General features: G+C 38.5%; 1 protein-coding gene across 1 annotated transcript; it reads right to left on the reverse strand.

Moving 5' to 3' along the window:
* Positions 1–8,821: 8,821 nt before the first annotated feature.
* Positions 8,822–13,445, reverse strand: DYNLRB2 (dynein, light chain, roadblock-type 2; the record flags this gene model as incomplete). Its single annotated transcript, XM_008938779.1, has 3 exons — positions 8,822–8,865; positions 10,364–10,531; positions 13,367–13,445. Coding segments are annotated over 3 exons (291 nt in total), but the record flags the coding sequence as incomplete, so codon positions are not given.
* Between the last annotated feature and the right edge of the window lie 29 nt (positions 13,446–13,474).

Raw genomic sequence — 13,474 nt, forward strand, 5'->3', positions numbered from 1 at the left:
GAATGGCTGTGACGTGTCTTTATTACAGGGTTTGGGTTTCTGCAAGGTATGGTGTGGGAGTATTATGAAGGAAAGGGACTTTAAAGGCCTTTGGGATGCTGTGTACTTCATCATTAGTGAATGTTAAGTGAGCTAATTTAGAGAGCAGCAGCATTTTCCTGCTTATTTCATAAACTCAAGGACACAATGCACAGCAATGGTCGCTCAGTTGTCTGCCATCTAATGGCCAGACAAGAAAGCAAATTAACCTGGTTTCAGCCTGTGGGCTACGAGTCACTGGGGATTCTTGAGCTAAATATACATAAAAATAAAAAGGAATGCAAGCTTTTGGTCACGGGTTTAAGTGTGCTGCACTGGGGGTTATGTTACCCATAAAGAATGGTGTGATGACACAGTACAAAACTGTTTAAAACTAGAAAAGAATCCCCACCTTTGCCTGCAATGTACTGCTTTGAAACATGGCATATCTGAAAGCAAATATCAGTCTGTGTATGAATGAGAACACATAATTAGAGACATTTTAAATTTTCCTTTCTTTACTTACTGAGCAAGTGAACAATTCTGTTCTTCCTTCTTTTCTCCAGTTCTCCCCTGCCCCCCCTTCTTTTATTGTACACTGCACTATCTCCCATCTCTGCCTGTCGGGGGCTGTTATCACACACCAGGCTTCTTCCTCTCGGGCAGACCACGGTGGCATCTGCAATAACTGACACCAGCTCCATGGCACGGAGAAAGTGCTCAAGGTAAATCTCCACGAGAATAACAAAGACTAGATGGGGAGATGTTCCACTTTAATATCCGCTCCATCTTTCTTATCTATATTAGAAACGTCTGTCACTAAAGGTGTCTGAGTAGAGCTGAAATTATGAAGCACCTTCTAGATACCTTTATCTCCTGGAGCAATGTTAATACTTCTAAGTAGTAAAGGATACTGGGTGCAGGAAAGACCATCACTTGCCTGTGCTGGTGCATTTGTTTAGGAAAGATGCCTTTTAATTTCATAATGTTATTTGAAATGCCTTTCTCTGCTCTAAAAGAATACCCACTTTTGCTATTCTTTGTGAAACAGAAGCTGAAGATAGCAGGCTTCCTCACAAAAGCCCTGATTTAAATATGCTAATGTTAATTTAAGCATTCGGTTGCCAAATTTTCATGTGAGAATTATTTTTTTTTTTGAGTGTGCACATTTAATATTTGTATATCCATTATTCCCCATGCTTATCTGATCCACAGGCACTGAGTAAATATTGTTTTTGAGTATGATCTACAACAGAAGTCAAAGATAACACTGGAAAATGGAACTCCTCTTCCTAAACATGGATCTCCTTTTTCCTCTACCTTTCCCTGAGGATTCTGGGAACCTACTTCCACACCCACAGGCTTCACAAATGTTTTTTTTTGGGGTTGATATTTCCAGTCTAAATACTACAAATTAGAACAATTTCTAACATAGTGTCTGGCTTGAGTAATGGTGTGTGTGAATTAATTCCTCTCCTTGTAGCTCTGTTTGTTTTGAATGCAAATGGTGCAGGTAGACATTACCTCCTTCAACAGGAAATGGTGATCAATGGAACACCTAAAAATAAATTTCTGAGTAATAATACCATGACAATAGGAAAAATTTCATGCCTTATCTTACACAACATCAGCAGGGGAGGGAAAATGGGTGAAAAGCTTAACCATGAGTTGCTGAAAACAAGATCTGATGTCTTCAAAATGTGTTTTCTGATGTTCTAGCCCAAAGCAGAAGGTGAAATGTGTTACTTTAAGTGAGTTACTGTGGGTGTGAAATACATGAAAACCCAGTACAGCATCCCCATTTTGCAAAGAGAAACCTGAGTTAGCTACCTACCATAGTGCCGACTTCCCTGAGGTTGCAAAGCGTGAAATTTGCCAGATAATCAGTGTATCAGTAGTGCCTTGTCTTTTCAATAGGCGAGTGGCTTCATAGCTGCTCTTTCTAAAAGCCACAGCCTATTTCACATCCCACCTTAACCATGGACCCACAGCTAAGCAGTAATGTATCCTGCTATTAGCACTGGCACCTCTGCAACAAACCAGGGAGACTCATGCTGCTGGTAGCCAAGGGAGAGTTACAGTGGTCTTATTAGTGGCTTTTGGTAGGGTAAACAAGTAGGAATTGTCTGTGGTTCCTCTGTTTCCCTAAAGGAAAGGAATAAAACTGGTTGAAAAAAATGCAGCCATGTTGTGCGTGCACTAAATTTTCTTGACTGTAACTTCTGGTTTGCAGTTTGCTGAACCATGAGTCTTTCTTTTATTTCTGAAATTCTTCCAAAGTGGAACACACAAGGGGAAGGTAAAGCTTGTATGAATGCAGAATAATGTCATTTAAATCTGTGAAGTTATTCTGCTGAAACACTGGCACAAAGAAGAAAACTGGTCCTGCAGACTGTTGGCCCTTTAGGCCAAGGGTGGTTTTGTCATGCAAGACAGACCATGGCAAGTGTGTTGTGAATGCTCCTGGAATAATACACTGGGAAAGTCCCCATAGAATATTCTACAATTAACAATAATCTGGAATTGTAAAGATTGTGGATTAGTCAGTCTCTTTTTCATCTGGATTCTGGTTTATCTATAAACTTTCTTTAACACAATGTTACAGCAAATAAAATCTTGGCTTAATGAGGAACACGTCTCACTTTTCCATCCAGCTCCACTCTTTGGTTTGCTTGGAAGTAACAGCATTCTCCATTTCTTCTCCACAGTCCTGACACACGTGTGGGCAGTCCCACCGTTGGCCAATACTGAACTCTAGACTTACAGCTGTGACTGTTCTGCAGATGAAAGGGTAATTCTAGCAACGGGCCTTCTCTCTTATAAATCACTAATTAGTAAGTTAGACAGGAACTAGCAGATTTTCACCACCACAGTAAGAATTCCTTACAGAAATGGTACATCTTCATTACTAATTTAAGTATCTTATCATTATTTATTATTTCTGTTTGACTGTACTTGGTCTGGGTTTTAGACTGAATGAGACATAGTGAGATACTGCAAGGTGCTCAGCTCAGAAACCTTGTAAAAGGTGGCTGCAAGATTTTCAGGTGATTTCAGCAGTAGAACATGCTGAAGTACTTAATTCAGTAGCAAAAGTTGCATGGCAGGCACTAAGCTTCAGTGTCTATGAAGCAGACACTGCTCCTGAGACAAAATTCTGAGGTAGCCTTTAGGAAAATTAGCAACAAGTTTGACAAACAGATGCATTCATCCAACAAAGGCATAAGACAAGGGGCAAGAGGGTGAAGAAATTATTTGCTGGATCCTAGAGTTTGAATTGTTTGAATAGTGCTAACGAATGCAGCCCTTGCTGTCATCCTTTGCAGTCTCCTTCACTGATTGAACTGTGGAGTTTGTAGATACAAATACTAAAGAAAGCTCAATCTTTGCCTCTCCTTCTAGCCTCTGAGGTATCTGCAGTACTTCCACAGAACATTCTTCTCTGCATGTGAAAATGCAAAGTGCCATTGAGTGCTTTTTTCCTTAATGATGAGCTGTATTATAGCAAACTTCCTTAGCCCGAACCTCTGTTTAGCTATTTTGCACCTTACAATCATGGCCTTTGGAAACTTTGTAAACCTATTGCCAGATGGTAACTAATGTAGACTTCTGTCCATCTTCACCAAAGAACGGTGAAGTTGTCTTCTTGCTCAGTATGTTTAAGAACAAAGCAGTGAAAGCACGTTGAGATTTCCTTCTGACCCAACTGGCACGAACTCAAGGTGATGGTATCTTTTGTGTATTGTTTTAACTGCTTTAGATAGAAGCAATTTCACTGAAATCCATGGTGCAGAGCCAGGGCAACTAAAAGGGTACTCAGGTCAAAGCAGACACACATTTTTGGAAAAGAGGAAGAATACTTCCTACAGCACCACCCCAAACAAGAGGCAGAGCTGAGGGCCTCAGCTGTCCAAAGTAGCGTGTGGGCAGTTACAACATATGCCCTCTTGTTATGCATCCACTTCAAAGAATTCTGACTTAAATCAATGTGGCTTTTAAAAATAGTGTACCCTGTTCAATGTAACATTTAAAGGTCTTCAGAAATAAATTCTGAGTGCTTTCATCGTTATTTAAGGATAATTTGCAGAGATGGCCGAAAATTGTGTGTACTTGGACTAGCTGATTTTCTGCTCGGTTGCATCCTGAGGGAGAATTAACCTTTTCTCTCTCAAATTGTCTACAAAGCTCAAGGAATGAGTTCAGATCTCCCTGTGGCCTTTCCTTTCCTGCTAGGAGTGGCATTTTTTCCAGGGGTCTGTTCCTAGTCCCACTGTGTCCCCAAATGTGAATGTCCTGAAATTCAGAGCGATTCAAAGCAACGCCACGATCTGAACAGATATATGATGTACCTCTGCTGTTATGCTTAATTAACTTAGGACATTCTAGGCTTTCTCTCCAAGCATCAGTCTTCCTTTCTCCCATGGATACTGTGAAGTCCCGCAGTGAACCTTATTGTTATGACCTAATTTTTCTACAGACTGAGAGATTTAATTTGTTCAGGTGCCAGGCAAAGGGAACACGAACTCGGAATTCTCCTGGCTACTCTAATTTAGCTGCCTGAGATTTAAAAAAATCAATAGGGGAATTATCTTGCTGTCTCTAGATTGTAACAATAATTCAAACATAATTAAAAGGATGACATCGGCTTATGTAGGAAAACTGTGTCTTTTTCTGCAGGCCCACCCCAGAACTTGTATCCTGCTGAGTTCAGACCGTGGAGCTGGGATTGATTCCTCTTGCTAGGGAAACCCTCTCTTGTTGAAAGAGCTGCTGTCATGGTTTAGTTCTAAAACTAACTGAATAACTCTTGAAAATAATATTAATTCCTAACTGCATTTTCAGATGATTCTGATATTTTACTAATCTGTCCTTTTCAGATTCATTATTATTAGCACTTAATATCAGATAGTTTCTTCAGAGATTCCAGTCTGGTCTAATGAATACCTTTCAAGAAGTTAACAGTAATTATATATACATCCTCTATATAAATATATACACATATATATGTCCATCATGTCTATAATATTGATGTATACAAAAACTTGTGTCATCAGTAAATCTGAGGAGCTTCTCACTGAAATTATGTCAGCAGTTATAATTAATATACTCATAATTCATTCATTGGCACTAGGAGAATTTCATATTTAACATCTTAGTGCTTCCTAGTTGAGCAGTGAACATCCTTGTTCCCTGAATCCTATCACATGGATTCCTTTAACAGGCCTGACAAGATACAAACATAAATTCCTGCAAGTCTGTACAAGTGACAAACAGTGAGCAGTTCATTATCTTACAAATGCTTTATCACTTGCACAGTATGTGATTAGCTCTCATTGCATCCCATAGATAGATTCAATCAAAATAATGTACAAACATATGACTACAGATCTACATACATCTTGCATTAAGTTGAAAATCCAACTGAAAGATAAACCTTTTGATAATTCTATATGCATTAAGTAATGTGGACTAAATTATAACTGTATGTCTGAAAAACCAAGTAACTTCACAGAAAGTCAGATTACCAAATGCACTGAATGTGCATGAAATGAAATATGTTAAAGTACTTAATTGGCAGATGAGAAAAATACAGAAGCCTTGCTTGAATCAGCTGGTCACAGCTGCTGTCCCATGAAGGACCATCCATTTCAAAAAACTGTATGCTAAGGCAAACCCAAGATACTTTGTTTTGGAAGTGGGAGTCTCTCTGAGAGCTTTCTACTTTCTTTTATTCTGAGGACCCCGAACCCATGATGCTGACATAATTTATTCCTTGGCTGACTGCCTAACTAGCATGTTACAATTCAACCCAAGTGCTGCCTTTCAATGAACAAGAGCCATTCTTGACATTCTCAGCATTCTCTTGACAAAATGATCATCTATGAAATTAATCTCTTTCATGCTACTTTTTTCCTCAACCTTTCCCCAGTTGTTAACTAGTAAAATCTCTGCTGGTTCACATAAATACCAGCTTAAATGACTTAGTATAACAATTTTGTGGTGCTCAAACATTTATTTTGTCTGGACAATTTCATTCCTTTTCAGTGGCCCACCTTTGTTCAGATCAATGTGCTGACGAGGGTTTTCCACTAGGACTGTTAGAGACAACTATTGTTACTCCCATTTCCTGCTGAAAGACCTAAATGAAAAGTTTACACATGTTCAGCTTGCTTTTGCTAACAGAAAATAGGAACAAATTACCAGGGAATGAAATGGAGTATTTCATTTTACGTTCCCTAAGTGAAGATGTTGCCAAAATTCTATAATTCTATAGTGCTTTCAAGGAAACCTGACTAGAGACTGCCCTGGTGAGAGTAGCTGGCAGAAGCTCAGCCCATGTGTTTGCAAAGCATTTGTTACTAGGCACATCATGACAAATGGACCAAACTTTGCCCTCTTATCCACATCTATGCCTCTCATAGGAACATGGAAAGAAACTAATTTGTGAGCAGTATTTGACCCTTGGAGAACTACACTCATCTGCTTACCGCCATTTTTCCACATAAAATCACTTTTCAGCAATATGATTTAGCATGTGTTTAATTTTAATGATTTGTCTTAAGTGTCTTTTTGAGTGCTTTATCAAGCTACAGCAATCATCAGCTGCTTAATAAATATTGGATTAAAGTCTGTAAAGGGAACTACCACATGTATCAGAAAGACAAAAATGAAAGGATGTTGCCAGACACTGCAGCTTTTCTCTTTGCAATGCACTACTGTGTTCTTTGGGCTGAAGGACATTTTTCAATGATGCTGGAAATTGCAATAGGAAAGTCTAACAGGAACTGTAATTCTGGCAGTTTTCTGGACTTATACAGTGTAACCTCCCCAGAATTTAATGCTGTTAGATAAAACTACAGAAGCAAAATTATGAGCCCCAAATACACATTAATAGTAGTTGGAATTTAGCAATAGTTTTGGGTATGTGCTGAAATGAGAAATCTGGGCTTTGAATGGGTGGGCGTTTGACAGGATATTAGCAGAATAAATGTTCACTAATGCATAGCAATAAATGGGTTGGATTTTTAAAATGATCACAACAATAGCAGAGAAAATAATGAAGAAAAACTTAGAGTTTTTAAAGCACTCCCATGTGTCAATATATTGTTTCATTACAAACAACTTTAAATGGTTGTATTCCTGTGCACAATTAAAAACCCTCCAGTGGTCAGCAGAAATTCTTTTGGCACAGCACTGACTATAGTAAGTGCCACTAATAGTGACCTGTTGATTTACATAGCCTTAAAATTTGGGGCAGCCCTGCCCAGCTGGATTATTTGGCTTAATTTCCATCACTCTGGGTCTCTGGACTCGCTTCCTCTCAACAGGCAGCAGCACTGAACCTTCTGTGGTCCCCACTGCCCACTGCTTGGGCATGGAATCTGTCTGCTAGCCTTTGGGATCTCAGTGCTCAGGTACCTTCAGCTCCCAGGAGCAGGACCAGCTCTCCCAGATTTTTCAGTGAAACACGGCCTTTCCAGGCTGTTCGACATCAGAGCAAACACTCAGATTTGGGGAAAAAGAAAATATCACTAGGCTTTGATACTCTCCTTCGTGTAAGTGTTGAGCGATACGTAGCATAGTCCTAACAGCCCATTGCTGACTCCGTGTCCACCGAGACCTTCAGTGATTTATCAGTTTCATAACCTCAGCCACAATTCATATGATGTACTACAAAGATCCCTCAGCAGGACTCAACAGATTCATTTTTCTTTTCATCCTCGTAGCCACCCCACACATTTGTTGTTCTTCCCATAGCTAGACAACAAAACCCAAACACCTTTCTTATGACCAACTGGAGACAATCTGAAGTTTTAAAGTTTAAATAATTAATCAATAAAATTTATATATAATCTGCATAACCTGCAATTATAAGTACTACAAGTATGTGAGGCTATTTTTTTTCAAGCACAGGGTCAGCTCAAACTCCCTGCAGTCACACTCTCTCCACGTACACACCAGTGCTTAGCTTGGCATGACCGTGGATCGGGAGGGAGGAAAGCCTGTAGCCATGTGTACCCTCACCTGAGGCACACTGGCAGGACAGGGCTGCTGCACCCAGTTCTGTCCTGGGCGTGCAGCTTCTGTATTGGATCTAAAGGCTTAGGCAGTTATCAAATAGCACTGCAGTGTAGTTCTCAGAAAGCACTGTTTACCATTACCAACAGACTCACAGTAGTTCTACGTCACAGCGCAGGCTCAGCCCGTTTGAGTTTCCCAGTACTGAAAATATTAAACTACTATTTCTGTTCATAGGTACTGTAAAACAATAATAATTTTTTTTTTCCTTTCACTTTTTTTCCCTTAGAAAACTTAAAGCCCCTGAGTTAAAGACAGGGCAATATCCAGTCCATCATTACTGACATGAACCACACTTGTGTTCTTTGGTTGGTGTAGCTGCTTACTCTGGCTCACGGGGACACATTTATAGATGTATGTATGTACATGCCCACAACTTCCCATGAGGTATGATTTCTCCTCCAACATAATGCTAGAAATGTAAAGAGAATTACTTAATTGCAAGAATAGCTTGAACATCCAGTAAAGATTTTTAAGCATTTTGCTTTATTATTGCTCTTCTTAATATCAAGGTAAACAATATTTGATACCTGCATTACAACTTGCTCAAACACAAATTGATACAGATACAACTGAGAACTTTAACTTCCCAACATTTCAGTGATGACAGTTACATGTTATGAAAAATTACTTACTGCTATATTTGATACTAAATATCAACAAGTAATATCAGTTTAAGCAGTAGGACTCTATCACTGTCTCTAAGAATATTGCCATAGTAGGCCTATTTGCGTGGGTTCTGAATAACGATCAGGAGATAGTCCTTATCTGCAAACAGACATAAAAATGTTTAGTTAAAACATTTTATCTTATTTCATGATAAATACTCTTTATTCATCTATTCCTTTCCAACTTTTTGTTTATAAACACAAACAAAAGCAATGGCATTTATATAAAAAACAAAACATTCAGAAAATGTAAGCATTTTGTCAAAAGTCTGAGATTACAGATTGAAAGAATGACCTGTGTGATAAAGCTTAACTATACCATAATAAAACTGTTTTAGTAAGCAGAAGATTTGCTTTCCAAAGGCTGCCCAGATATTTAAACAAGATGAAAGAAGTCACAAGATAAGCACCTGGAAGCTAGCACTTGTTCTAATAAAAATCGTTTGACATCTGCAGCCTCTTCTGCAGGTGCAGAGAACTTCTTTCAGTTCACTAACTACTTTATTCAAAATTGAGAACCCCATTTAGACATGAAAAAAGCTGAAAAGATTTGAATAGACTTCTACTATGAATAAACTCTAAGCATGCCAGACTTTGCCTACTAATTCTAAAAGCCCAGGGAAGTTTTGGAAACAATTCAGTTGGCAGCTATTTAACATTATCTATTTTAAATGAAACATTTCTCAGAAGTATCCAGTGAATTTAGTAGGGTCATATCTGCTTTGGAGAGTTATGAAGCTGCACTCCTGCATTGTCACTTCCATCCAAAAGCAGCTTAATATAAATCACAGGTGGTTCATTTGCCACCTTCTGTTATAGTAAAATACAGTCAAACCTTTGAAGAACTAGTCTCCCTGTTAGCAAAAAAGCTTTACATTTTAGACCAGTTATTTTCAGGCCACCATGCTTTAATACTTACTAGTTGAAACGTCACCTTGAAAAAAAATAAATGAAGGGCAAATGCAAAATAAGAATCAAGTGCATCAGTTTAAATTAGGGACCAAAAAATAATGATTTAAAAAAATACATCAGGTTTGTCCTCCAAAACAGAAACTAAACTAAAATTTTAGTCTTACTGTCCACTGATGGCTGTTGTTAACACTTAATGACCACGCCAGATTCCTTTCACACATACTGGTTTCACAGCAGCAGTATGTGGTAGGAAAGTAATATAACACACACCTAGTGCAGTACCTGTGCTCTACATCTGCTATGGAACCAGCCTCCAATGAGCCCCCCAGCATAGGCTGTCCACACTCAGAGCCAAGGTCCTCCCCAACTACTCTGCTGAGGAAATTCCCAAATCCCCCTTTCTGTTCTGTGTGCCTTCCTCATGTCAAAATCCTGCCCAGTTTTCTTTTGTGAAAACCCACAGAAACCAGAACATTAATCAGATCTGGACTTGTTCAGTTGTCTCCAAGCTTCAATACTATAAACTCTGTATGTTAAAATCCTAACACGTCTGGTTGCATTGTTATATAGTTATATTTTCACAGACTTATTTCAAAATACATTATCTATGGTAGCCTCAACTGTGAAAAATTAAAAGAAACTTAAAAGGACATACAATTATGTTGTTATTTTCATAGAAATACTACCTGGAGCAACCAGGATTTCATGTTTCTTTGATCTGATCCTAAGGAAGGTTAGGTCGTTCTGCGGATCAATATCTCTCACTGCGCTCCTGGCTTTCCTGGTGAGCTCACGAAGAAGACCTGCATACTGCACTGTTGTAGAGTTATCCAGAGTCGTTCTGACTGGAATTCCTGCAAACAAATAGCTTTCTAACAATCATTTAGTTACATTGCATACTCTTCATATACAGCAGATCATAAGAGAAAACACAAGGACTTAATAATTTTTCCTGTTTTATAGCAGAAAGGAGTTATGTTGATTTCAGGTATCTGTATGGTTTTCAAAGTGTAATTTATATTAATCAGTGGCAATTAAACATTGAGTTGCCTTATGAAACTTTTGAAAGAGCCTAATTGCTGCTTAAGGCTCTTAAATAACTATCAAATTCCATTCTGTAGTACTTAACCAATTATCGTGTTTCATCAGTTTAAACACTCTCACCAAATTTGTTATCTTGGCTCCAAGAATCTAGCCCACACTTAATGGAAGCGTTTGGCACATGCAGCAATGGAAATGACACGTTCCAGGTGAAATACCAAGAGCAATAAAAGGGCAGAAGTGACATGTTTGCATATGGCAAGAAAAAACACCCTTGGAACAATCCCTTCCAAAATATTGACAAAATATTGGTAGTACAAACTTTGTTTATGCCCATGTAAGTCAAGATTTATTCTTGATGATCTAATGAATCGTGGTTTATCAATGATTTCTAAAATTATGCTTTTTATATTAATAGGTTACCAGGTGAAAATAAACCCAGGGTTCACACTGATACCACAAGTGTGAAAATGTTTTGCTTTATTAAGCTTGTGTCACTAATAAAAAAATTATTTGACCTACTAAGAAAGAAAACAGATGACAAGCTGGCAAGGTTGTTTTCTCTTTGCATACACTTGTGTTTTCCAGATGGACAGGAATGCAAAAATAGAGTAATACAACTTAAGTTGAAGAGTTGAATTGATACATGAAAGTAGTGAGTGTTAGATAAATTAGAGGCAAGGGAGTAAAAGAAATAATAGAATCTCCTCAGGTATTAGACTGTTCCATAATTTTCCTAGGAAATCATTATTTGAATCACTTGAAATCTGTGCTGTCACTTAAGAAATAATTCTGGCTCAGTAGGATGTGTAGTGCAGAGCACTGTACGGAGTGACCCCGTGCATCCTTTGTGTCCGATGTTTATTAGACAGAGATTGGAACTGATGCTTTAATGGAGACAAACAGGTGTTCCCAAGCACTGCATTAGCCCGAGAATATCCAGATAATCACAGCACTAAATATAAGTCACTTAAAAGCAGCAATGAATTAGTGTCAAGTTTATATGACCTTGTATCTAAATGATCGCTTCAACAAATACAGCACTTTTAATGAAAATGGTAAATGTTAAATGATCCTCCAAGGTCTAATAATAACATGAAAATGAGTTGACACTACTGACATCCGTAGATTAAAGCTGAGCTATGCTTACTTTAGGAAATTCTCTTTGCCTCTGCCACCCAAATTAGAGAAAGGCAAATAAATCCTTCATTAGAAATGCTGTAGTGTGATCCTTCTCAGCTGTGAAGGACAGCAGCAGTTTATAAGATTTCTTAGATAAACAAGGTACACTTAGCATAGGTTTCAATGAACAAATCAACTTTGAACATTAAAATAAATGTCAGGCAGTGATTGTATCAGGAATCTTTAATTTGATATTTCACCTGCACACTATTACACCTATATGTACCTACACTGATACAAAAATCATAGCAAAAGACAACTGTTTATATTAGTGAAAAACAGTGTTTCATCTTTTTAGGGAACCTGAACAGCCTCAGAAACCTCACTACAACACTACTGGTTCAGGTATTTTACTGTGATTAATTTAAGCCATACACTTGTTTGAAGTGTTTCAGGATAGAAAGAAATTAAATATAATTTTCTACAGAAATATTAGAAGTCATTAGACTGACCAGTGCTAATGACAGATATTTGGAGATGTTACAAAACTTTACAACTACACACCTAGTTTGAGGTTTAGTTTGTGGAACTTAAGTTCTTGGTACCTTGAACACATCCCGATGGGAGTACAGACTTTTGTATTCACATCTGGCATTGAAACATTTCTAAATTATAAACTAAAATCAAAATTCCTGCACTAGTCTTGCCTGTTGGCTTCAGTCTGTCCACGTGTTCTACACATTTGTGAATGTGAGGAAGTTTGAACAGGAATGGGAATAGCTTAATCCTTACAAGTGAAGGTCAACAAGTGAAGGGAGCTGTTGTTTGTTGTGAAGGAATGATTAAAACAGGTTAACCTGAGAAGCCCAGCTTCTGAAAACTGATTTCTGTCACCAGTTTTGCTTTTGGCTTGCCATCTTCAGGATCCCAGCCACAGCTGGCCTGACAGAAAACTTGTTCTTCCTCCTGTGACAACACATACAACTTAAAGAAATTGTGAATATTTAGCAGGGCCAAGGAATGGCTTCCACAGCAGAAGACCAGCTTTGTTTAGTAGACACTTTTCTCCTGCTGCTTCTGTTCTATTATGGCTTTGCAGAGGAGGAGGGGGAAGTGAAGCACTAGTATATTTTTCCTGCGCGTACAAAGAATTTTGGACTGAAAAATTGCCTTCAAAAGCAACAGCATAGTGCCACATGTTCTCCCTTTCTGTAACCTACCAAGAAATGATACTATGATACTTCTAGTTATTTCTTCAGAGAAGACTTAGGTCAAGGCTTTTGACCTTTCTGCTCTCCAATAACTTGAATGAAAAACTAGATTGTAAGGAGAGCTTCAAAAAATGGCTACAAACCAAATGTTCATGTTTTAAGATTAAAAATGTGATCTTGAAAATCATGACATCTTCATGAAGCATTGCAAGTGGATTAACACCTCCTTCACACTCGGCAGCGTGGCACTCAAGAGTTGCTAGGCTCCATGCCACTACCGGCTTTGTTACTTGGAACACGCAGAGGCTGTTTTACCTTCGGCGTTTATAACCATGGTCGCGATAACCCCTTGCTGGGCCTGGATCCTCTTTAGGGTCTCCTCCACTTCAGCCTGTGAGGAGAGAGGACAGCAGAGGACAGTGG

The sequence above is a fragment of the Merops nubicus genome, unplaced genomic scaffold, assembly GCF_000691845.1.
Source record: "Merops nubicus isolate BGI_N331 unplaced genomic scaffold, ASM69184v1 scaffold17544, whole genome shotgun sequence".
In the NCBI taxonomy this organism is placed as follows: Eukaryota; Metazoa; Chordata; class Aves; order Coraciiformes; family Meropidae; genus Merops; species Merops nubicus.